The sequence below is a fragment of the Ictalurus punctatus genome, chromosome 3, assembly GCF_001660625.3.
Source record: "Ictalurus punctatus breed USDA103 chromosome 3, Coco_2.0, whole genome shotgun sequence".
Taxonomy (NCBI): Eukaryota; Metazoa; Chordata; class Actinopteri; order Siluriformes; family Ictaluridae; genus Ictalurus; species Ictalurus punctatus.
In genome coordinates this window covers 20,772,922-20,796,854 of record NC_030418.2, presented here as the reverse complement: position 1 = coordinate 20,796,854, position 23,933 = coordinate 20,772,922, and the positions used below count along the sequence as shown (strand labels likewise).

General features: G+C 43.8%; 3 protein-coding genes and 1 long non-coding RNA gene across 4 annotated transcripts in view; 2 read left to right on the top strand and 2 right to left on the bottom strand.

The window, feature by feature from the left end:
- Positions 1-461: 461 nt before the first annotated feature.
- Positions 462-6,445, top strand: fgf8a (fibroblast growth factor 8a). Its single transcript, XM_047154132.2, has 5 exons — positions 462-1,313; positions 1,436-1,472; positions 2,247-2,427; positions 3,897-4,003; positions 5,349-6,445. The coding sequence occupies exons 1-5, from the start codon at positions 1,282-1,284 to the stop codon at positions 5,622-5,624; spliced, it is 633 nt and encodes a 210-aa protein (XP_047010088.2). The 5' UTR covers positions 462-1,281; the 3' UTR covers positions 5,625-6,445.
- A 6,994-nt stretch (positions 6,446-13,439) lies between these two features.
- The window catches only part of fbxw4 (F-box and WD repeat domain containing 4), a 35,513-nt gene continuing 25,019 nt past the window's right edge, over positions 13,440-23,933 (top strand). Inside the window, exons 1-2 of the mRNA XM_017464812.3 lie at positions 13,440-13,820; positions 16,516-16,611. Of these exons, the coding sequence (XP_017320301.1) occupies positions 13,636-13,820; positions 16,516-16,611 (281 nt within the window). The 5' untranslated portion in view covers positions 13,440-13,635. The remainder of the gene's footprint in view (positions 13,821-16,515; positions 16,612-23,933) is intronic.
- LOC128632733 (uncharacterized) lies at positions 17,364-22,014 on the bottom strand. Its single transcript, XM_053679737.1, has 2 exons — positions 17,664-22,014; positions 17,364-17,572 (listed from the first exon to the last, which is right to left on the bottom strand). The coding sequence occupies exons 1-2, from the start codon at positions 21,989-21,991 to the stop codon at positions 17,392-17,394; spliced, it is 4,509 nt and encodes a 1,502-aa protein (XP_053535712.1). The 5' UTR covers positions 21,992-22,014; the 3' UTR covers positions 17,364-17,391.
- On the bottom strand, positions 22,199-22,763 carry LOC124627701 (uncharacterized). The gene is made up of 2 exons (XR_006982184.2): positions 22,497-22,763; positions 22,199-22,405 (listed from the first exon to the last, which is right to left on the bottom strand). It is a non-coding gene; the product is annotated as an uncharacterized LOC124627701 (long non-coding RNA).

The following is a 23,933-nucleotide window of genomic DNA, read 5'->3' as shown; positions in this document are numbered from 1 at the left end:
ACAACGCATTCTGCCTTACCCTACTGAGCTGTGTGTCCAATAATAGGTCAGTTAGTACTGTAGTATGACTATTTAGTAGGTTTCAATCCTTATTTAAAAAAAAAAGTAGGTCTATTATTTATTTATTTATTTATTTATTTATTTATTTATTTATTGGGGAGTAATGAGTTTTCATTTCCAGTAAAACACTCTGGATATGTTATAAACGCGTGGTGCTTTTGCTCAGTGAAGTCAACAGGAGAGGATTTATTATTCAGTGTGTGTCCACATTTACCGCAAACAGGCGCACAAACGCCTTTGTGCGCTCTAGGCCTTCACAGCTCTCGTTAGTGCTCATCCTCAGCTCAGGTGAAGTATAGGCTAGTTTAAAATTCATGGGGGGAAGGGAGGGGGTAAAGGGGGACGCTTTTGTTCTGCTGAAAAAGGGGGCATGTTCCTCCAGGACCAACCTACCACTTTAACCGCGGCTGTAAAGCGCGAACGGGGTTGACATTGGAGCCTGCATGGGAATGGGAGAAGAGGAGGGGATAAGAGAGGCTGCTCAGTCCAGCAGCACCGTGTCCTGAAGAGACATCATCATCATCATCATCATTATCATCATCATCATCATTCTCATCATCCTCAGCAGCAGTAGTGCGGGATGCATCGTCCTGATTCCACACACTGATACCCAAACGGAGTTGTGTCCACAGCAGGGACATCCGACCTGGAGAAAACGTCAACGCTGGAAATACACGCAGCAGCGATTATTTAGCTGTCGTTATTTTATTTTATTTTTTTAATGGACAACATGACTCTAATAGTTCCTATTTAAGTTATTTTTTACTTGAATGCTATCATTATAGATGCGTTTAGTATAATAACTTGGGAAGCTCATACTGCACGGACTCGATTGTTTTTTTTTGTTTCGTTTTGTTGTTGCTTTTTTCCTATTAAGTGCACTTAAGTCTTTCTCACTGAGCAGTAAATTGACCGCTGTCGGTTCGGGCTCGTCTCAAACCTACTTTTTTTTCTGCCTGCGCCGTTTTTGTTTTTTGTTTTTTTTGTTTTTTTTCGTGTGCTGAGGCGTCCTTCATATTTCGGATTTTCCTCCTCTGCTCCTAAGCAGAATTTACAGGCTACTGATCGCATCCTCGTCCTGTGATCCATCCTTTGGATGTCCAAGAAGATCGACCTTTTCAGGGAGAGGACCTTGTCCATTTCCACTGGGAGACCCTAAGCTGTTATCTCTTCAAATCACACGCTAATTTGGTCTGCCAACTTTTATCTACGAGGTCAACAATGAGATTAATTCCGTCACGATTAAGTTATCTGTAAGTATAGGTCCTCCCCCTCTCGCGCCTTAATATAGCCTAATTGTTGATGCTGTTATTGTTTCATTGAATTAATATAATATTCTGCCTCTCCCCCCCCCCCCCCCCCCCAACCCCCACAGGTTCCTTCACCTCTTTGCGTTTTGCTACTATGCTCAGGTATGTGCAAAAAAATTTAATTTATACTGTTAAATAGTAAGATAATAATAATAATAATAATAATAATAATAATAATAATAATAATACCCCTCGAGCATACATTAAATCATACATGATAGGCTATAATGTATAACCATACACATAATTACAGTTTAGTACAGTGCACTAAGGAAACCCACACACATTTCTAAGGCAACGTCTATATGCAGTATCTTAAAACAGTGTGTCAGCGCATAATTGTTCAACTGTAAATTGAATATGGGCTGAAAAATATAAAAGCTGGTAAGTCGGGTGCTTAATTCGTTTGATTTGATTAGATGGCTATGGACGTGAGCAGGTTCCTCCTGAAGTGAGCCAGCAGCATGGCCAAGCGCAGAGCGCACACAGCGCGCAGTGGTTAGCGCCTTAAAACCGGCCAAACTTTACACACTTCTGCGCTCCATTTCTTCATTCTGACAGGGAAATCATCTGCGTGGGGAAACCTGAGAGAGTCCTTACTATTTATTTGAAATGATCTGGGGCGTATTTTGATCTTTTGGTTATTCAATTTAGCGCTAATATTTTGGGTTAGCTCTTAACTCGTGGCTCTTTTTTTTTTTTTTTTTTTTTTGGGGTGGGGGGGAGGGGGGGTGATAATAATGGTACTTTTATTTATGTCCGACACTGGTCTACTGTATTTAATACTTTTAATGCTCACGTAATTTATAGGCCTCTGTCAACGATTAATGAGGCAATTCTGCAGATATTGATTATGTCGTACTTAATTTCTGACAGGTAACCATTCAGTCCCCGCCTAATTTTACACAGCATGTGAATGAGCAGAGTAGGGTGACGGACCGGGTCAGCCGCAGACTCATCCGGACCTACCAGCTTTACAGCAGAACCAGCGGCAAGCATGTACAGGTCCTGGCCAACAAAAAAATCAACGCCATGGCCGAGGACGGAGATGTGCACGGTAAGAGCTTTATACTAGCACACATCCGATGCTGTTTAATATGCCATTTCTTATCATTTTTTCTTTTCTTTTTTTTTCTTGTTTTACTTTTATACACTTTCCCAAATTTAACCTACAATAAGTTATTGCCGTAGTCTCTGCAGCTTTCTTGTTAATACTTGTGTACGGTGATGGAAGAACTTGAGTATTCAGTGTGCTCTGGAAGCTGAAAAACAAGTTTTGCAGTACAAAAAAATGTCAAATGGATTTTTAGGTGGTTCGGGAGGTGACTCTCTAGAGAGGCGAGTGCGTCTGGAAGAACCATTAGAACTCATCTCACTCCAACCTCCTGAACATTTCCTGAATAATGCTCCTTTTTCTTTTGACTGACTTCTAGGCTTCTTGCTTTTATGTGTGCTTTACACACACACACACACACACACACACACACACACACACACACACTTTTTAAAAATATATATATTCGAGCTATTTTTTTTTCCCTAAACGTTTATACTACGTAAATTAATTTTCAGATTTATAATTAGATTGATAATTCCATGTTTAAAACATAGGCCAGGAAAATATATAGGCCATAAAAACTAGTTTTCTTTGAGCCTAAACTCCAGTTCCAGCTTTCTCGTATGTGGTTTCAACACATCCCAAAGCCTTGTAATTACCAGTCGTGTTGAGGTATTTTAGGAAGGCTGGCTCGGGCCCTGCACGGCTGTGGTGACATCCGTGTCACCTGAGCATGTTGCAGAGACAGCAGGGTTGTTAACTCGGGCCAAAGTCTGACTGCAGCTTTGGGCTTGTGGTCCACCAGCAGGTTCACTGACCCCCTCCATTTGAACCGTAACTCTTTACGATCACTGAGCGCATGGGAGAATCAAAGAGTGTTGCAAGTGCTAATCTTTGGCACATGTATCACGAAAGGGTGACTTTTATAGAAGCCTGTGACTTTTATTGGTCACATGCACGACTGTCTTTGAAAATGTATTCAAATCATAGGTTTATAGTCTTTTGGTAGTGCATAATTTTCAATTCATCGTTAATTAACATTTATTAATTTTATTGCATTTATTGTCATACTAATGTACAAGTGATGTGCACATACATCTATCTTTACATTTATCTATCTTTACATTTTGACTGAAAAAAAAACCATGAAAGCAACATGTAATTCATCTTCATGGGCTAAAATCTTACAGGTATATATTTTACTGGCCTTAAATATTTTGCCAAGGTGGCTTCTTCCTTTGTAAAAGAATTGAGGCCCACCTGTTTTTATCATTTTGAAAGAATTTGAACTGGCATAAATCCTAAGCAATGGCCCCCTATGGGTTTTGTGTTTGCTTCTATGAGAGTCTGTGTATGAGTACTTATAGAACGTGCCTTAACAAAAAACAAAAAAAAAGATATAGTTTCGAGTGTTTCCCACAGAATCTCGAACATTGTTTCTGATCTGAAATGAATTTTTTGTTTCACAGCAAAACTCATTGTGGAGACAGACACATTCGGCAGTCGAGTTCGAATTAAAGGAGCTGAGACAGGATTCTACATCTGCATGAACAGGAGAGGAAAGTTGATTGGCAAGGTAAGAAGAAAAGCATGCATTCAAGAAAAACCTGTCACAGACCTTGTTGTAACAGATACCAATTTCAACAATTTCTGGATTAAATGGAAGGATTTTTTTTTTATTAGTTCTGATGGTTGGATCAATAGGAAGCATAAGGTACATGCATGAAATATATTACTCTGTGATATAGATCACAGTTCTCCCACTGTTCCTGCACTGAAGTATTATAATAGCAAAACCACAACATCCCGTGGAGAGAAGTGGTAAGCAAATAGAAAGCTTCCACATTCTCCTTTTGTCTGGTAAATGCTTACAGTTTGCTCCAAGCCTTTCCTGGGTTGCAGTATGGGATATGGACTGTAAGGAATAGGATCTTTCCTCCTTTTTTTAGCTGGGCACTCTTGTTCCAGGGTGGATTTGTGCCTCTTTCTTGCTGTGAATGGTAATAAAGTGGGATGGAGACTCGGCCCCCACCTCCTAGCACCCTACCAGGTGGACCATCTGCTTGGCACCCCTGATCTTATGCTATCTGACATATTGGCTGCCCAACGACAGCCTGCATGAGAGAGGTTTTTTTTTATTTGTTGTGTTTTATTGGTGGATATAGACTGTGAGCAATTTTCCATACTTCATATGAGGTTAATTTTAATGGCCCTTTTTGTTAAGAGGTTGGCGCTAGGGTTGCACTTTTGATTTACCACATTAAGGCATTGACATATCGCTAGTTTTGGAAGGTTTAGGTTAGGAAGCTCGGTTGGTATGGAACCTGAGATGCATTTTTTTTTTTTGTGTACAATACCTAATTATAGAAATTACTGTTATAACAGTTTAAATTCAAATTGTTCAGATCATGTTCTTACCTAGAAGTGACCTAGAAGTTATAGTGGATTGATGGGTATTACATTTTTTAAAAATAGTTTTGATAATGTTATAATTATGATCAGATTGCTTGGCTATGAAAGATTAAAAAAGAGCATATATGCAAGTAATTTCCTCTCTAAAAGTAAGTCTTAAAGCGTTGACCTGTGAGAAGCCCAAAGTGCATAAAACGATTAATCTCAGAGGATGAATCTTCACTGGTGTTTACCAAAGGGGGAAAGCCATTGGTTACTCCTGTCATTTCTCTTTCTCTTGATCTTGAACTATAATGACTTCAGCATATGCTGTATGCTGTATGCTGTGACTGTGTGTGTGTGTGTGTGTGTGTGTGTGTGTGTGTGTGTGTGTGTGTGTGTGTGTGTGAACGGGCTTTCTACAAATACCTTCTGGCAGATTTGAGATACATTTTCAAATGACCTTTAACTGAAACATAGATTTAAAATGAATTAGATATCTGACTCTTCACTGTTCCTTTTGTTTGCAGAGAAATGGTCAGGGGAAAGACTGCATTTTCACAGAGATAGTGCTGGAGAATAACTACACAGCTCTCCAGAATGTAAAGTATGAGGGCTGGTACATGGCATTTACACGCAAAGGAAGACCTCGCAAGGGCTCCAAAACCAGGCAACACCAGCGGGAAGTGCACTTCATGAAGCGAATGCCCAAAGGACACCACATCGCAGAGCACAGACCCTTTGATTTCATCAACTACCCTTTCAACAGACGGACTAAACGAACCCGTTACTCAGGAGAGCGCTGAAGAGTAATGCAGGAGAAAAAAGGGGGACAGTGAGTGAGAGAGAGAAAATACCGTCTCTGATAATGAACAGAATCCTCTTATGGACTCCAAAAATGATTTTTGTACTGAGCATTAATATACCTAACATATAGTTTTTAAAAAATAATTTTCTAGAAAAGAAAAACACACTCTGGAAAAAAAAATACAATGGAAAAAGCTCTATTTTTGTACTCCAGACTTTTAGTACTGACTTGTGTAAAAATGTTAGGAAAGTGAAGCACATGGCTTGAGATACCTGTGAGATGTCAGAACTGACATTTTAGTAGTGTGTGGACTTCACCGTCTCATTGTTTCATTTTGTTTTGTCAGTTTTAGAGTAATTTATACTCTTCATATTGCTGCTCATGGGGACTTGGAGGGCCTGAGAGAATGCACTGACAAAAAAAAAAAAAATGCTGTATTGAGTTACAGGTACAGCCAAGGCACCTCTCGACCACCCAGTGATAAGACACCCAGCTCATCTGAGTAACCTCTGTGGCTCTTGGTTCTGGATTGTCCTTGAGATAGCCACAGTTAAAGCAAACACAGCTTTAAATCCATATATAATTGTGGCAGCTACATTTTGATAATCAACACATTTCCTACTGTGGTTTTAACTGTTGAGGTGTTCAAGGTGTTTAAATGCATTGTATGAAACGTAGGGAAAACGTTGTTCTTTGTGGCATTGTGTCTGTCTGTTTTTATACATATATAAATCTATTTTTATTTGAGGATGTGTAAAATAATTTTAATGATGGAAATATTTATTTAAAAATGTGTAATAAATTTACCTTAGGATACCAGTACTTGTCTGTTCAGTTCTTTTATTCGTTTTATTCATTCATTCTAAGTTTATGTACCTCACATTCATGCTACTCTCTGAATAACTTCCCAAACACATTCCATATAACGCATTCCTGCATCAAAATAACCAATATGTTAAAAATATACTAAACCAATTATGTAAGCTGTGATGTAAATGCATAAACTTAGGATTTGAGGATAAACTCAGTGTTGCCAGGTCCAGACATTCCTCATTCTTTTAACTATGCATTTGCTTTTGGTTTCAAAATTAATTACAAAGTAATTAATCACAGTTATTGAGTAATTTGCTTGAAGATAAATAACTGAACAATAAGCCGTGCAAATAAAGGTTTACAATTCTAATGGATTGTCCTCCACTGATTAATGTTATTTTATAGACTGTGGCAAATACATATATAAAAAATCTATTAAAAAATCTTCAGTAAACCACACAAACACAGATACGTATCAGCAGCTTAGCATCATGTAATTACATCATAATAAATACCAAATTTGTTTGTGTAACCCTTCTGCTTAGTGGCTGGTGGAGCCAGAGATGAAGGTACCATGTAAAGGCATCTCCCCCCAGTGTGTTTGGAGTGGCTCAGCACAGGTCAACAGCTCAGTAGGACTGACTCTCCAGGGGTCCTCGTGCTGTTTGGCCTCTCCTTTGGTTGAACTGGACATGCAGCAGTTCCCCGACTCTGGCTCCTAGCCACCAGACAGGTGTTTTTCTTTAATCTCAGACCTTTAACACCCTGTAGCTTAATCTAATTTGAAGAGTCTACGTTTTGTTCCAGGAGGTTATGCGTATTTGCAGACAGGGTATTGAGGAGTGAATGAGACTCAGTGAAAGAGAATTAAGATGGAGGGCAAATGTTACTATTGACTGAGATGAGTGGAGCTTACCAATATTAATGGCTCCTCTCTCTGTCACATTAACAAAGCTTGATATTTATGAAACATGGATGTATCACAATAACAAACCACATAAAGCCCATAATTTTAAATCACTTTCAGCAATAATATAATTCCACTCTTAGTAAAACATAATATAACTTTACAATAGATGAGTCGCAATAGATGATTATGATTTCACACTAATTAATAATGCACATCACTAATGTTGGAAATTAATTTATATGTATATGATGTGCATTTTTGCAGGTCTATTACTAAAACCTGGTTGAGTTTTTATGGCGCAGTCCACCATGTGGTCTGCCTCATGTTATGCTAGTAGCTGACCCAGAGTGCAAGGGTCAAACTTGCGGAAAGGCCAGTAGCTCAGCAGGGCTCTCTGAGGCTCAGTGTTTCTGAGTTTCTACAGAGGCCTCTGCACTTTAGACCCACTCCAATCTACTCAGCACTACTTCACCCCATTTGCAGGGACTCCCAGTGACCTCCAACGTCCTTGGAATTATTACATAAATGATAAATATATATATAAATATATAGGGTTATATACATGTATACATACATATAAATATATATATATATATATATACACACATACATATATATGTATACATATATACATATATACATATATATATATATATACATATACATACATATATATATATTATTATTATTATTTTTAACGCTTACCTTGCATGTTTTAATTATGAATAAAAACAGGATTATTTATGTTATAGGAACTTCTGAGACTCCCTGTAGTTTTCGCATTTTGGATGATCACTACTGATTAACAGGGCTTGAAGATTTGCCACAGTTATCCTGTATTCTCTGGGCTTGGTTTCCCCTTAAATTTGTCTCAGTAACCATAAAATTGTAGAAAACCAGAGGGATCCAGCAGGTTGTGGGAAAAATCACACCTTCTGTGTAGCTTGTGATGCCATGCAAATGAGGGGCAATTCTCTTGAAAAAGAGGGGGCGAAAAACTGCTTTCATCCATTTTATTGAGCTGCAACCGTCATCCTTAACCCCAGATAAACAAACAAAGCTACCTTCTTAATTTGCTTAGGGAGCAATTTAGACTTGTACAAGGCCTCCTGCTGAATCTGTAGAATGCCAGGGTGAGAGAATAAGATGACCCAGACCTCTAAGCAGTCTTAATTCACATTCTCCTTAACCCTAGCCATAAAATCATTCCTGCAAACAGGAGCTCAACTGATAGGAACATGACTTGGAAATAACATAAATAATTCAACTTAAGTGTCCCCAGCACATCGATATGTATAAGACAAATTTCTTGGGAGCTTGAGTGGATCTTATGAAATGTAATATTAATATGTTTATTTTTCAAACCTAAACCAAGACTGACACCTTTTTCTTGTCCATGTAAACCTCCAAGCTACAGTAGCTGAGTGCACAGATAGCTCGCAGCCAAACGGAAAAGCATAATTGAAATGCAAACACCGATCAAAGGGGAGATGAGTCCCGACAGTTTAATTGTTTATAAATGGGACTTACGGAAGACCTGTTGACTTTTCCAATTGGATCTGTAATCTTTGTTTGCTCATGCATTTCTAAGGCTGATTGTTAGAATGTTCGGAACAATTACAGGCTAAATGTGTTTGCCAGCCTCAGAGAGTACTCTGCACCCCCCAAAAGAGATCAAAAGACCCCGCCCCCCTCCTTCTTTATTTCCCTTTAGTTATGTCAATTCAGCTGGAAAGTCAACCATAAATGATTTTTTTAGAAGCCTGAGTATTGGGGACATGGCCATTCATAGTGCCTGAATGTGGAGTGCTGACTCATTGGGGTGATATGCATATTTCATGTACACTTATTGTGCACAACTGATCAAAGAGTCTAGTGTTCTCTCTGTAATGACAGTATAGTGACTCAGAACCATTAAAGTATTTTTCATATCTAGAATGTTTATGAAATGAAATCCCAGAGATTGTCATTGACACGCATCAGAAAGTACCTGCTTTGCATGTAAAAGCTGGTATTTACAATTCAATTGAAATTTAAGCAAGAAAGAAACTTCTCAGATGAATCAACAATTTGAGCAGCTATTGTTGTCAATGAATATGGGAGATAGAACCTTATAACACTAAGGTCATGAAGAGAGTTTATATGTAAATAGCAGTGGTGATGTAGTTGGACTTGATTTTAATAGAATATGAATGTTAAGAAAATCATCAGTAGTTTTCACAGAAATCGAGTTGTGCAAACTTGCAGTTATAAAGGATCCATTAAAACACTAATTAGCAAAACTTTTATGAATTTAGAATGAATTAAACCATTTTGAAAAAGGAAAAATCACAAAAAATTGCAGTGCAGAGGAACTATAGAACCAGGTTTGGGGAAACACTGCTACAGAGCCTTAAACTACTTGGTCATCACTTTGAATAGGTTGAGGTCAAGCTAGCACTTCTTTCCCAACAAAGCACCTATCAAGTAGTTGCATTTCTGACAATCACATACCATAACGTAGGATCAAATGGGTCCATTGTGAAGGCAATATAAAAACATGTCTTACAATGACAAACACTGAATGCTCAGATGAGATGGGATCTGCGGTCAAAAAGGCCTGCCATTCAAAAAACAGAAGCTAGAGAAGAAGAAAAACATCAATGCAGTTGGTGGAGCCAAAGTGAGGGGTGGACAGGGAGAGGAATTGGAAAAGAGCTGAACGAAGAAAAGAACAAATTGCATTCCACAAGCAGCTGAGCATGTCCACTAAGAAATCGAGTCCACAGGAGCAGTGGAGACTGGAGCTGAGAAACGTATATAAGAACATAAAATGAAAAGAAATATATGTTTCTAGTAAATTCCACTTTTCAACATTTTCAACAAGGCCTTTTAAAACACTATTCTAAAACCACTGTGAGAAAGCAACAGTCTATTTTTGTTTGTTTGTTTTGCTTTTTTCACTTCCAAAAATCCTTTACACTTTTTGAAAAACAAGAATCTTGACCATTCATGTTCTGGGTTTATAATCAGAGCATTTAGGACATTTGTAGTCTTTATCATAATTTTTAGGGATTTGTTGTTTAGCTTGGAGTGGCTTGCCCCTGACAAGCCTATGTCTGCTAAAAATTCAATTCTCAGTTATAAAAAATCAGTTTGTTTCATTTTGTTTATTATGAACTCAGGCAAATACATGGCAAACTATTTCTAAATTATACAAGTGCCAGTAAGGTTAACAAGTACACCATAAGGAGTGTCATATTTCCCCATACAATGCAGATGAGCCTTCGAAAAGTATTAAAAGCTAGGACATGATTTCCACTAGCAGTAACAGTTTTAATGTGTTTAACACAGGGCAATAACTGTGGCTGTAATTTGGGGCTGTGTTTAAAATGGCTTAGGTTACTCGTACTACTTAAATTAAAGCCCACACTAAAGCAGTATGTATTACACAGCATGTTAAAAACATGAATATTTCCATTATGTGAGGATACCAGGGTGATATACTACATGGGTTGAATGTCCACTTACAGTCCCGTCTGAAAGTATTGGAACAACAAGGCAACAATTCTATTGTTTTTGCTATACATTGAAGACATGTGGGATTAAGATCAAAAGATGAATATGAGATGATAGATCAGAATTTCAGCTTTCATTTTCTCATATTTACATCTAGATGTGTTAAACAACTTAAAACATGGCACCTTTGGTGGCAGACCACCCAATGTTTAGGTGTGCAAAATATTGGAACAGATAGTCTTAAAGTAAATAACACTTAATATTAACAGACATATCCCTTGCTCAGAGCTATGTTTGCAGTACAGTCTATCCCATGATATTACATAATATTATACTTCAAAAAGGTTTGTGTGAAGAAGGCAACAGCAGCTACAAAAGTAAATACAATATGTAGTTATACTGCAATATGATTTCATCTAAACATTGCAGGTAATCCTGTTTCATCCTCTTTAAAAATCTGTTATATTAATACTTGATTCAGAGAAAGATTTTTGCTAGTTATCTAGTTACTGTACTTGTATTGTACACTTGTTCCCAAAAAAAGTAGTACCTGACTACATTAAAGGTATTATCAGTGATTTGGGGAGAAAAGAGAAATGAAACTCAACTCACTTTTATGAAACTCAAAAATTCAAACAGTTCCAGTTGGTCCTTTCAGTGTTCTCTTGAGGCCACACCCCCAAATTACATGCCTAAATTCTACTGCATCTGGGGAACTTTTTTGAATGAATAGGCAGTACAGACATAGAGACTGGACTTTATTAGGTCTTTTAAACAATGTCTGCAAACACGATTACAGTGAACAGAGAAATCTGTGATATCTCATGAATGCACAAATTTGACTGGCTGTTTCCTGCCACAGTTACATGCAGGTGTACTATGGCAAAACAACAACAACAACAAAAACAACAATGTTAAAGTCTCTTAAAGTCCCTAATTTACTGACAGCTGCTGGAATGTGAGAAGAGCTTTGCCAAAAAGTGTGATGTGGAACAAGAGTGTAGATTAGGGGTTCTCAAACATTTTGCAGCCAGAGATTCACTTAACTGTAAAATAAAGATTCTAGACACAGCTATTCAAATAATAGTCACATTACTTAAATGTATGGTGCCCTGTGAAGGACTGTTGTCCCATCCGGGGATGAATTCCCCCATCTAATGCCCAGAGTTTCCACCGTGACCCTGATCAGGATAAAGCAGTAACAGAAAATGGATGAATGAATAAAAGAATGACTGAATGAACTTTGATAATGCTGGGTTGTGATATCTGTGACTGTAACAAGACAATGTAAAAAAAAAATAATAATAATTTGCAGGACCCCATGGTTATGCTTCACAGACACATGTGTGTAGGAGTCTTTTACCTCAACTGAGCTGTGAATAACTTCTGTATTCAATTCAATTCAATTAAATTTTATTTGTATAGCACGGTTAACAATGGACATTGTCTCAAAGCAGCATTACAGAAATATATAAACACAGGATACAGATTTTAAGTGTGTGAATTTATCCCTGTGGAGTAAGCCGGTGGTGACGGTGGCAAGGAAAAACTCCCTAAGATGATATGAAGAAGAAATCTTGAGAAGAACTGGACTCAGAAGGGAACCCATCCTCATCTGGGTAACAACGGATAGTGTGAAAGTAAAAGAAAGTTCATTATGGTTTATGGTCTATATGAAGTCTGTTTTTTTTATTTATCTAATCCACTGTTCATTAAAGGAGACTTGAGTCCAAAGTTGTATGTGGTAATTGCAGTCCTAAGTCCATAGTAGCAACCATAGTCCCAGCAACCACAGTGAGAATGTCCATGTGGAATTGAGGTCCAAAACTATTTCCATGGACCTTCAAGCGGTACCATCCTAAGCATTTTCCAGGCTGTAACCTACAGTTGATGAGAGCTCCATCCAGAGATCAGGATGGATCAGGCAGGTCGGAGAGCAGAAAGTGTCAGGATCACTGGCATCTCCATAAAATCATGTGTGGCTTGACAGAAGGAGAGAGGGAGAGGGAGGGTATGTATTCTTACTCTTTATTATTATTATTATTATTATTATTATTATTATTATTATTATTATTATTATCATCATCATCATCATCATCATCATTAATAATAATAATAATAATAATAATAATAATAATAATAATAATAATGTTATTATTACTAGATGTGTATGTCTGCTGTGTGCCATTTTACGGTATATAATTACAAATCAATAAAACAAAGCAATATTTATTTTGACAACAAAGCAATATTTATTTTGACTGATTTCACTTTTAATTCCCATCTCTGCCACCTCATATCTCAAATTTGTCTAACCAAGAGTTTGTGTCAAAGTTACTGTTATGAATAATAAAAAATGACGTAATCTTATCTTATCTTATCTTATCTTATCTTATCTTATCTTATCTTGTCTTATCCAGACGAGTGAGTGACAGGTTAGTCACATGACTGTGTAGGACACTAGATGATAGTGTATACTATAGTACATACTCGCACAAAAAGAAAACCTAGAGTATAAGTGCACACTTTTCCTGTATGCAGTGAGTGCACAAGCGTTCCGTTTTAAACACAGCCCATGTGACTGAGGGACAACACAAACCACGTGACCTGCTGTCATACTGGAATGGCTCTCATCGCTCACTGTATTACTTCGCCTTGAGAAAATGGGATTGTCCATACGCCTAGCTAAAACAGACAGATTTATCCGCTATAAAGACGTTAATAAACACCTAAATAAATCCGGCGTGATAGCTAAGAGTGACAAGGTGACAGGTTGGAGGAGCCCAACATGGTGTTTTTTCAGTTACCCGATGATGTTCTTTACCTAATCTTGTCGTACCTGGACTACAAATCGCTATGTCGCCTCTCTCAAGTCTGCAAGAGAAGCCAGCACTTCACTCTCCGCGACGTGGTGTGGAGGAAGATAGCGAGACACTTTATCAACACTGGACTGACACGGGAAGGAACAGACCTGTGAGGATTTATTTTATATAGATATGTAGCTAGTCTGCTAACTGGCTAACGTGGGCCTTCTGCGCGAATTACGTAAGACGGAACGTAAACTCCGCAGAGTGCTGTATTTAGTGTGCGTCGTACGAAAGGAAACAGCGTAACTGCTAATTCTGTAAGCTAACGCAACGCGCTACGGTCTTGTTTACATTTGCTCCCAAGTCAACCTGTTCAGTTAACTGGTGTCCACTACCCCACTAGATATGATCTGAAATAATGTATCTATCTAGTCAGTTATAATAGTCACTTCTCCATTTAGCTAAGTTTGCTGAGTTTGAATTATGTTTCATTGGTTGTACATTTAGACACACGTAAGATAACTTTTGTCAAAATAAGGCTCATCTTGGAAAATGTAAGTATCTTGGAAAAGGTGGCATGGCTAAGTGAGCCTCTAACGTCTTCTTTCTTCAATTATAAGTGATAGCTTGGGTCCATTTGATGTGCTTATGCATTTCCTATAGTTTATACATTCAGTGGCAAGTTTAGCAAGTACAGCTGCTATACAGCAATCAGCCATAACATTAAAACCACCTGCCTAATATTGTGTAGGTCCCCCTTGTGCCGCCAAAACAGTTCTGATCCTTTGCGGCATGGACTCCACAAGACCTCTGAAGGTGTGCTGTGTTATCTGGCACCAAAATGTTAGCAGCATATCCTTTAAGTCCTGTAAGTTGCGAGGTGGGGCCTCCATGGATCACACTTGTTTGTCCAGCACATCCCACAGACGCTTGATTGTATTGAGATCTGGGGAATATGGAGGCCAAGTGAGCACCTTAAAACCTTTGTCATGTTCCTCAGACCATTCCTGAACAAGTCTTGCAGTGTGGCAGGGTGCATTATCCTGCTGAAAGAGGCCACTGCAATTAGGGGATACCATTGCCATGAAGGGGTGTACTTGTTCTGCATCAGTGTTTAGGTAGGTGGTACATGTCAAAGTAACGTCCACATGAATGCCAGGACCCAAGTTTTCCCTACAGAGCACTGCCTTACTCCCATAGTGTATCCTGGTACCATCTCTTCCCCAGGTAAGCGACACACACTCACCCAGCCATCAACATGATTCATCAGACCAGGCCACCTTCTTTCACTGCTCCATGGTTTAGATCTGATTCTCAGGTGCCCATTGTAGTCGCTTTTGGCCTGAGGTCAACATGGGCACACTGAACGGTCTACACAATACACTGTGTGTTCTGACACCTTACTATCATAGCCAACATTAACTTTTTCAGCAATTTATACTACAGTAGTTCTTCTGTGGCATCGGAACAAACAAATTAGCCTTCACTCCCCACGTGCATTAGTGAGCATTGAGTGCCCATGACCCTGTTTCTGTATCACTGGTTGTCCTTCCTTGGAGCAATTTTGGTAGATGATAACCACTGCATACCGGGAACACCCCACAAGACCTGCTGTTTTGGAAATGCTCTCCTCTGACCCAGTTGTCTAGGCCCTGGTCAAAGGCATTCAGATCTTACACTTGCCCATTTTTCCTGCATTCAACACATCAACTTTGAGAACTGTCTCTTCACTTGCTGCCTAATATATCCTACCACTCCACAGGTGTCATCGTTACAAGATAATCAGTGTTATTCATGTCACCTATTCATGGTTTTAATGTTATGGCTGATCGGTGTATAGCTGCACTTTGTAGGTAAACAGTCTATTGTCCCTGGTATTGATGGAAGGGGAACCAGATATTATTGGGGGGTGGACTATTCTCAGCACAGCAATGACACTGACATGGTAGTGACATGATAGTGACAGTGGTGGTGGTATGAGTGTATCAGGCACAGCATCATTGTCAGCATTAACAGCTCGATTTCAGTACTGGATTGAACTGAAACAGTTTTGAAACAGAAGTGAAACAGTCTACCCACCAAAAATATCCAGCCAGTTATTGATAAAGACCATGAGGATGACTAGCACATATCTGTTCACAAAACTGTACACATGCTTGGTAGACTAAGCTTTCACACTAAGTGCTTTTCTACAGAAAATGCTTTGACTGGACAGATGACGTGACACAGATCACATGACACCGTAGCCATAAACACTACCACAGATTATTAGCTAATTAGCTAGCATTGTTATTATGATTATCATTAAAATACCGATATTTAAAAATCTCCATATCATGAACATATCATAAAGCATGTCATATATTGTCACTAGCAGTACTATGTTTTTCAAAATAACTTGACAATATAAGCAAATATAAGATTTAGGACATGTTGAATCAAAAATATTTCCCTGCCAATATCCCATTGTTGCGAGATAAATAAAAATAATAATGTCTCTATATTTCACTGTCTATGGTACATGCTGTGATGAGACCACAATCAAGTTTCACAAGTAGCTCTCCTTCTTTTCTGCCTCCAAAGACATAAGTGTGTTGTTATGGTTAAAAAGTGCCCCAGGTTGTGTCTTTACTCTAATTCAAAAAGGCAGCCTAAGCTGACATGAGTTCGATTCTATTATTTTTGGTTTTTGGAGATCTCACATTTGTAGTTACACATAATGGGAGCTCTAAGAGAATGAGTAACTCTTTTAAATTACCCAAATGTATTTTATCATATTTATAGGCAGCTATTACTGCCTTCTTTTTAAAAAAAAGTGCGCATGTGTTATTAAATTGAAATTCTATAATGTGTTCTTTTAGATATCCTACCATTGCCCTAAAGGACAGGGTGAAGATTTCCCAAAATTGGAGTCACGGTGTTTGTCGTAACAATGTCCTTCTCAAGTGGAAGATAAAGTAAGTTCATTTTACTTAATATAATGTCTTGAAATCCCTTGGGATTCTTATGACGTGCTAGAGAGTCAGGTACATTTTCTCAATAGACATATCCAAGAACCACCGAATTTCAGGAAAGAGGCAATTTGACTTGACATGTCAGATGACCAATCATACACCTTTTCCTGTAGCCTGGCAGCAAACATCCATCCAGCACATCTTACTCTTGAAAAAGTTAATTGTGTTGTGGTGTTCAGAAGTTCATTTGCCTGCTGCACACTGGTGCAAGAAAGTGCATTTACACGGATGTGCATTTAAACAAAAATACGGCACACAGATCAGATTTCAACCTTCAGGATTCTGAAGCTTGTGGCCATAAAAGTGTTCAAAAGATATCAGATGCTCCATGGCCCATGGCCAGTGCTTCTAAAGCTCAGACTAATGCTTACCTAAATAGGCCACTTAAAAAATATTTCTTTAAGGTATTGGATTGGTCATTTTATTCCTTATAAAATATTGAAAAAAAAATGTTTCCTATTACAGTAGTCAATATGTTGAGAATCCAGAGTCTCTGTTTTAATCAACTGATCAAATCAGTTAACTCAATGATATGGGTAACACTTTACAGTAAGGGTACATAATTAATCATGTACTAGTATCTGAATTACAGTCATGTGAAAAAATAAGTACTTGAAATTGTTGTTGTTTTTTTGTACATATTGTGAGGAATTAGCCCGGGGAAGGGCGGCGTACAGACCCACAGGAGACCAAAGGGTGGTTGCAGACGGTGCTTTATTGTGGCTAGGGTGAGGTGAACGTGTGATAAATGGAAGAGTGCGGGGGTTTGTGAAGGCGTGACGGCCGGCGGAGTCGACTCGTGGCGGAGGCGGGATTCCCGAGGCGGGGCGGGGGTTTTCCCGGGCCGGCGTCCTCCGTGTGTGCGACTCTCACTATCCGGCGGTCTCGTCCGCGCTTACGACTCCTGGAGAGAGGGAGAGAGAGAGAGAAGAATTTAGCGTGAGGCGTGAGGTTACCGTCGTGATCGGAGGTTGCGAATCGCTGCAAACACGCACGGAGTCCGTTTTGACGCCACGATATTCTCTTCCGCTTCCCGGCCGGAAGCGCGCTCTTTTATCCTCCTCCGTCGTCGCCTGAGTGGTGGGACTTCCCCGTTGGATCCGCCAATCGCGGGCCGGAGTCGCGTCAGCCCCGCCCTGCCGCGGCGGTCCTTCCAGCTGGCGGAATGTTCGGCAGGAAGCTGCCCACGTCGTGCCGGTGCAGCAGTCGGAGAAGGAGCGTTTTCCCTCTGGTGTGCGCCGGATCTCTGCCCGTCGCGACAGTACCCCCCCCTCAGCTCCGAGCCTACTGCCGCTCGGTGGTGGGCCCAGAGGGCGTCTCGTCGTGAGAGCCCATCCGCGTTACCATGCTGGGCCCCTGCCCGGTGCTTAACCTGAAAAGAGAAGTCTTGTAAGGCGAGGAACCAGCGGGTTACCCGGGCGTTGGTGTCCTTCGCCTTGGCCATCCACTGCAGGGGGGCGTGGTCGGTTATGAGGATGAAGTGCCTGCCCGCCAGATAGTATCGCAGCTCCTCGATGGCCCATTTTATTGCTAGTGCCTCCCGCTCGACCGCCGCATACTTCCTCTCGGCCGGGGACAGCTTCCGGCTGATGTAGAGGACTGGGTGTTCTTCCCCGTCGAAGGTCTGGGAGAGGACGGCACCCAGCCCGGTCTCGGACGCATCAGTATGTACAGTGAACGGGAGGTCAAAGTCCGGGTTGCGGAGTATCGGCGCGCTGGTGAGGGCTTCTTTTAGGGCCTGGAAGGCCCTTTCTGCATCGGCTGTCCACCTCACCTGGTCTGGCTGGCCCTTCTTTGTAAGGTCTGAGAGGGGAGAGGCTACAGCAGAAAAGTTAGGCACAAACCTGCGATAGTAGCCCGCCAATCCCAAGAAGGCACGTACCTGTTTTTTCGACGTTGGACGTGGGTAGTCCTTCACAGCCTCGATCTTTTTTTGTTGGGGCTTCAGCATCCCCCGTCCGATGCGGTATCCCAGGTACTGGGCTTCCGTCAGCCCTAGGTGGCATTTCTTTGGGTTCGCCGTCAGGCCGGCCTCCCGGAGGGCTTTCAGGATCTCCCTGAGGTGGAACAGGTGGTCGGCCCAGGTGGAGGAGTGTATGACCACGTCGTCCAGGTAGGCCGCGGCAAACTGTCGGTGGGGTCGCAGGAGGATGTCCATTAGCCGCTGGAACGTGGCGGGCGCCCCGTGCAGCCCAAAGGGGAGAACCCGGTACTGCCAGTGGCCGGTGGCCGTGCTAAAGGCTGTCTTGGGCCTTGCCTCCGGTGCGAGCGCCACTTGCCAATAGCCTTTGGTGAGGTCCAGGGTCGATATGAATCGGGCTCTCCCCAGCCTCTCAATCAGGTCGTCCACTCTGGGGAGGGGGTAGCTGTCAAACTCCGACACCTGGTTCAGCCTCCGGAAGTCATTGCATAGCCTCATGCTCCCATCCGGCTTCGGCACGACGACGATGGGGCTGGACCAGGGGCTGCTGGACTCCTCGATGATGTGGTCCCGCAGCATGCGACTGATTTCCTCCTCGATGGCCTGGCGCCGGGCCTCGGGGACACGGTATGGCCTTTGTCTCACCACTACACCGGGAGGAGTCTTGATTTCATGCTGGACCAGCTGAGTCATTCCCGGGGCAGCCGAAAACACATCTGCAAACTGGTCGGTCAGCTCGGTAAGCTCCTGTCTTTGGGTGGGGGTGAGGTCCTCCCCGAAGCCGACCAAGGTACCCTTGCCCCGGTCCGAGTCCTGAACTGCGAACGCCGACACCACCGGGGTTGGTTCCACCCACTTTTTCAGCAGGTTTATGTGGTATAGCTTCCCGTCCTTCGGCTTACCGGGTTGCTGTAGGCGGTAGTTGACTGGGCCCCGGCGCTCGAGGACAGTGTATGGACCTTGCCACCGGGCGAGGAACTTGCAGGCGCTGCTGGGCACTAACAGGAGGACCCGGTCCCCCGGCTGGAATTCCCGGGGCTGTGCGGGGCGGTTGTATACCTTCTTCTGCTCCTCCTGCGCCGCCAGCATGTGCTCCCGGACGATGGGGCCCACCCTGTCAATCCTGGCTTGCATGTCCTGCACGTACTCGACGACGGAGCGGAACGGGGATGGTTGCTCCTCCCAGGCTTCGCGGGCTACATCCAACAATCCCCGCGGCCGCCGCCCGAACAGGAGCTCGAAGGGCGTGAAGCCCGTGGACGCCTGGGGGCACTCCCGAACGGCGAAGAGTACGTAGGGGAGGAGGAGGTCCCAGTTCCTCCCCTCCTCGTCCACCACCCGGCGCAGCATCCGCTTGAGGGTCTGATTGAACCTTTCAACAAGTCCGTCGGTTTGGGGGTGGTAGACGGACGTCCGGAGGTGCTTCACCTGTAACATACGACACAAATCCGCCATTAGCTTCGAGACAAACGGCGTACCTTGGTCGGTCAACACGTCCTTGGGGATCCCCACTCGACTGAAGAGGAGTACCAGCTCCCTGGCGATGTTTTGCGAGGTGGCCTTGCGGAGCGGCACCGCCTCAGGGTACCGAGTGGCGTAGTCGACCAGGACCAGGATGTATTCATGGCCCCGGGCCGACTTGGGTAGGGGCCCCACGAGATCCATGCCCACTCGCTCAAACGGGACACCGATGATGGGCAGGGGTATCAGGGGCGCCGGCGGGGGCCTCCGCGGGGCCGTGCGTTGGCACTGCGGGCACTGTTGACAAAAGGTCCGGACCTCCGCGTCCATCCCGGGCCACACGAAGCGGTCCCGCAGTTTCTCCAGGGTATTTCGGGCCCCCAGGTGGCCGCCGAGGGGATGGGTGTGGGCTAGGTGTAATAAGATGGCTGTCTTGGCTCGGGGCACCACCAGTAGGTCCACCTGCTCCCCGCGGCGGCAGGCCCGTTGGTACAGGAGCCCCCCTCGGACGAGGAAGTACGATGTGGGGAGCCTCAGGTCTGGGCTCTGGTCGACCCCCTCTATCACCCGTACCTGGGCCCAGCAGTGCTTCAGTCGGTCGTCCTCCTTCTGTTCCCGACCGAACTTTCCCTCCCGGTTTACCTGGGGAAAGACAGATGACAGAGGGTTAGTAGTTTGGGGGGTCTTACCTTCTGAGGTGGCCTCTCCGTCGTCCTGGGCCAGGTAGGCCGGCCGGGTTGGGATCCCCTTCCCCCGCCGCCGCGGTCTCCAGGACTCGGCTCTCGGTACCACCCGGAATCCTGGCCAGTCTCGTCCCAGGAGGAGGGGCACGGGGAGTTCGGGGATGATTCCGACCTGGAGGGGCCAGGTGCTGGCTTCGCTCCGGATCTGGACCTCAGCTGAGGGGACCTCCCGGGTGTCCCCATGGACGCATGTCACGGTAAGCGTCCCGCTTGGTCGGCGCCCCTCAGGCAGGATGGAGGGTTGGGCAAGGGTCACCGTGCTCCCGGTGTCCAGTAGGGCGGTTACCGGTCTCCCTTCGACCCACACCGTCACGGAGGGCGCCTCTGGCGGTTGCTGCTGATGGAGGGCGCAGCCTGCCAGCCATGGTTTTGTAAGCAGCCGGGCGGCTTCCCTCTCCGGCTCTGTAGGCATGGGCTCGTCTCGGGGGTGTTCACAAGTGGGCGCCCTCTGTGGGTTCCTCCAGATGCGGGGCCGGGTCTGGCGGTCAGACCGGGGGCCCTGGGCACCGAGGGGCCGATCGAGGTGCTGCTGCTCCCCGGAGTCGAGCTCCAGGGTGGCCAAGGTTCGCTCCAGGGCAGTCAGGAGTTCCTGGGGCGTAGTTGGGGCGTGGGCCCCCACGGCCTGTCTCTCTGCCCGGGGTAGAGCTCTCAGGAAACGGTCGACCGCCACCTTCTCCGCCACCTCCGAGGCGGTATGCCGATCCGGTCGGAGCCATCGTTTGGTGATCCGGAGGAGGGCGTTCATCTGGCAACGTGGTCGAGCACCTGTTCGATAAACCCAACGATGGAATTCAGTAGCGGCCCGGCCAGGGGTTCGGCCACACCACGCCAGGACTCCCTCCTTCATCGCCAGGTAGTCCGTAGCCTCCTCCGGGTCGAGGGCATAGTAGGCTGTTCGGGCCTCTCCCGTGAGCAGGGGACCAAGGGCACGGGGCCAGTCGTCACGGTCCCACCCCTCCCGGCAGGCGATACTCTCGAAGGTCTCGAAGTACGCCTCAAGGTCCTCTTCGGGGCCAAGGGGGGGTAGTAGGCGGCGGATCTCGCTGGTTGCGTCGGGGAGAGGCGTGGAGGCGGCGGGGGTCTCAGTCCTCATGGCGATCAGTGTCTGTGTGGCGACCTGAAGGCTTTCGGCGAGCTGCTGCGTCACGGCGTGCTGCTGGAGGCTGGTCTCCAGCAAGTGTTGCAGGGTGGGGTCCATTTTTTTTTTTTTTTTTTTTTCCTCTCTCTCTCGCGGGTTTATTTATAAACTTTTTTTTTTTTTTTTTGTGGTTTTCTTTTGATGGGTTTTTTTTTTTTTTTTTTTTTCTTTGCAGTAGGCGGGTCTGTACTATGCCTGCATCCTCCACCAGTTGTGAGGAATTAGCCCGGGGAAGGGCGGCGTACAGACCCACAGGAGACCAAAGGGTGGTTGCAGACGGTGCTTTATTGTGGCTAGGGTGAGGTGAACGTGTGATAAATGGAAGAGTGCGGGGGTTTGTGAAGGCGTGACGGCCGGCGGAGTCGACTCGTGGCGGAGGCGGGATTCCCGAGGCGGGGCGGGGGTTTTCCCGGGCCGGCGTCCTCCGTGTGTGCGACTCTCACTATCCGGCGGTCTCGTCCGCGCTTACGACTCCTGGAGAGAGGGAGAGAGAGAGAGAAGAATTTAGCGTGAGGCGTGAGGTTACCGTCGTGATCAGAGGTTGCGAATCGCTGCAAACACGCACGGAGTCCGTTTTGACGCCACGATATTCTCTTCCGCTTCCCGGCCGGAAGCGCGCTCTTTTATCCTCCTCCGTCGTCGCCTGAGTGGTGGGACTTCCCCGTTGGATCCGCCAATCGCGGGCCGGAGTCGCGTCAGCCCCGCCCTGCCGCGGCGGTCCTTCCAGCTGGCGGAATGTTCGGCAGGAAGCTGCCCACGTCGTGCCGGTGCGGCAGTCGGAGAAGGAGCGTTTTCCCTCTGGTGTGCGCCGGATCTCTGCCCGTCGCGACAATATTTAGACAAGCAAACATTTTATCCTCTTTGAAACAGTGCCTATTAATAAAGGTGATACATGCAATCAAATTACACATTTTGTAGTAAATGTCACAATTTAAATGAACAAAAATGAGGGTTATGGAATAACCTATTCAAATCCCAGATTTGAATCCCATTGAAATGTTGTGGGGGGATTTGAAATGGGCAGTACATGCAAGAAAACCCTCAAACATCTTGCAACTGAAAGAATATTGCATGGAAGAGTGGTAAGAAATTCCAGCAAGCCTGGTGGACAATTATGCAAATTGTCTCTATAAAGTTATTTCTGGTAAAGGGGGCCAAGGGTGTACTTACTTTTTCCACTGAAGAATATCATATTTATTGATATTTCTGTTGAATAAATGATAGGAAAAGAGAATTTTCCTTGTGGTTTCCATGAATAAATGTTATTTATAAATATTTTCATAATAAAGTATATCAACTTTATTAATAGCTACTGTTTCAAAAAGGATCAAATGTTTGCTTTTCTAAATATGTCAAAAAAGCCAACAATTTCCATGGGGTGTCCTCATTTTTTCACATGACTTTCACATGGGACAACCTTTTCAGCAAAAAGGTTATCCCATACCAACTGGGCCTGTGTGAAAATATATTTACCCCTGTAGTTACTAATTCCCCAAATCTGTGAAACTGCATTCATAATGGGGTTCAGCTGGACTAGACGCAAACAGGCCTGATTACTACAAACCTTGTTCAACCAAATCAACACTTAAATAGAACTTTTTCAACAGCATGAAGTTGGTTAAAAGGTCTTACCCAGTAACACACTATGCCAAAATTGAAAGAGATTCCAGAAATGATGAGGAAGAAGGTGACTGAAATGCATCAGTCTGGGAAGGGTTACAAAGCTATTTCAAAGGCTCTGGGACTCCAAAGGACCACAGTGGAAAAATGGAAAAACTCAGCACAGTAGTGAACCTTCCCAGAAGTGGCCAACCTTCCAAAATTCCTCCAAGAGCACAGCAACGACTCATCCAGGAAGTCACAAAAGAGCCAAGGACAACATCAAAGGAACTACAGGACTCTCGCATCAATAAAGGTCACTGAGCATTACTCCACTAACAGAAAGACACTGGGCAAAAAATGGCATCCATGGAAGAGTGGCGAGGTGAAAACCACTGCTAAC

Excerpts from the sequence above, each read along its gene's own strand:
- fgf8a (XM_047154132.2), top strand. The coding sequence starts at position 1,282 with ATGAGATTAATTCCGTCACGATTAAGTTATCT. Across the intron at positions 1,473-2,246 it reads CGTTTTGCTACTATGCTCAG|GTAACCATTCAGTCCCCGCC; the intron begins GTATGTGCAAAA and ends AATTTCTGACAG. Across the intron at positions 2,428-3,896 it reads CGAGGACGGAGATGTGCACG|CAAAACTCATTGTGGAGACA; the intron begins GTAAGAGCTTTA and ends TTTGTTTCACAG.
- LOC128632733 (XM_053679737.1), bottom strand. The coding sequence starts at position 21,991 with ATGGACCCCACCCTGCAACACTTGCTGGAGACCAGCCTCCAGCAGCAC. Across the intron at positions 17,573-17,663 it reads GTGGCGTCAAAACGGACTCC|GAGTCGTAAGCGCGGACGAG; the intron begins GTGCGTGTTTGC and ends CCCTCTCTCCAG.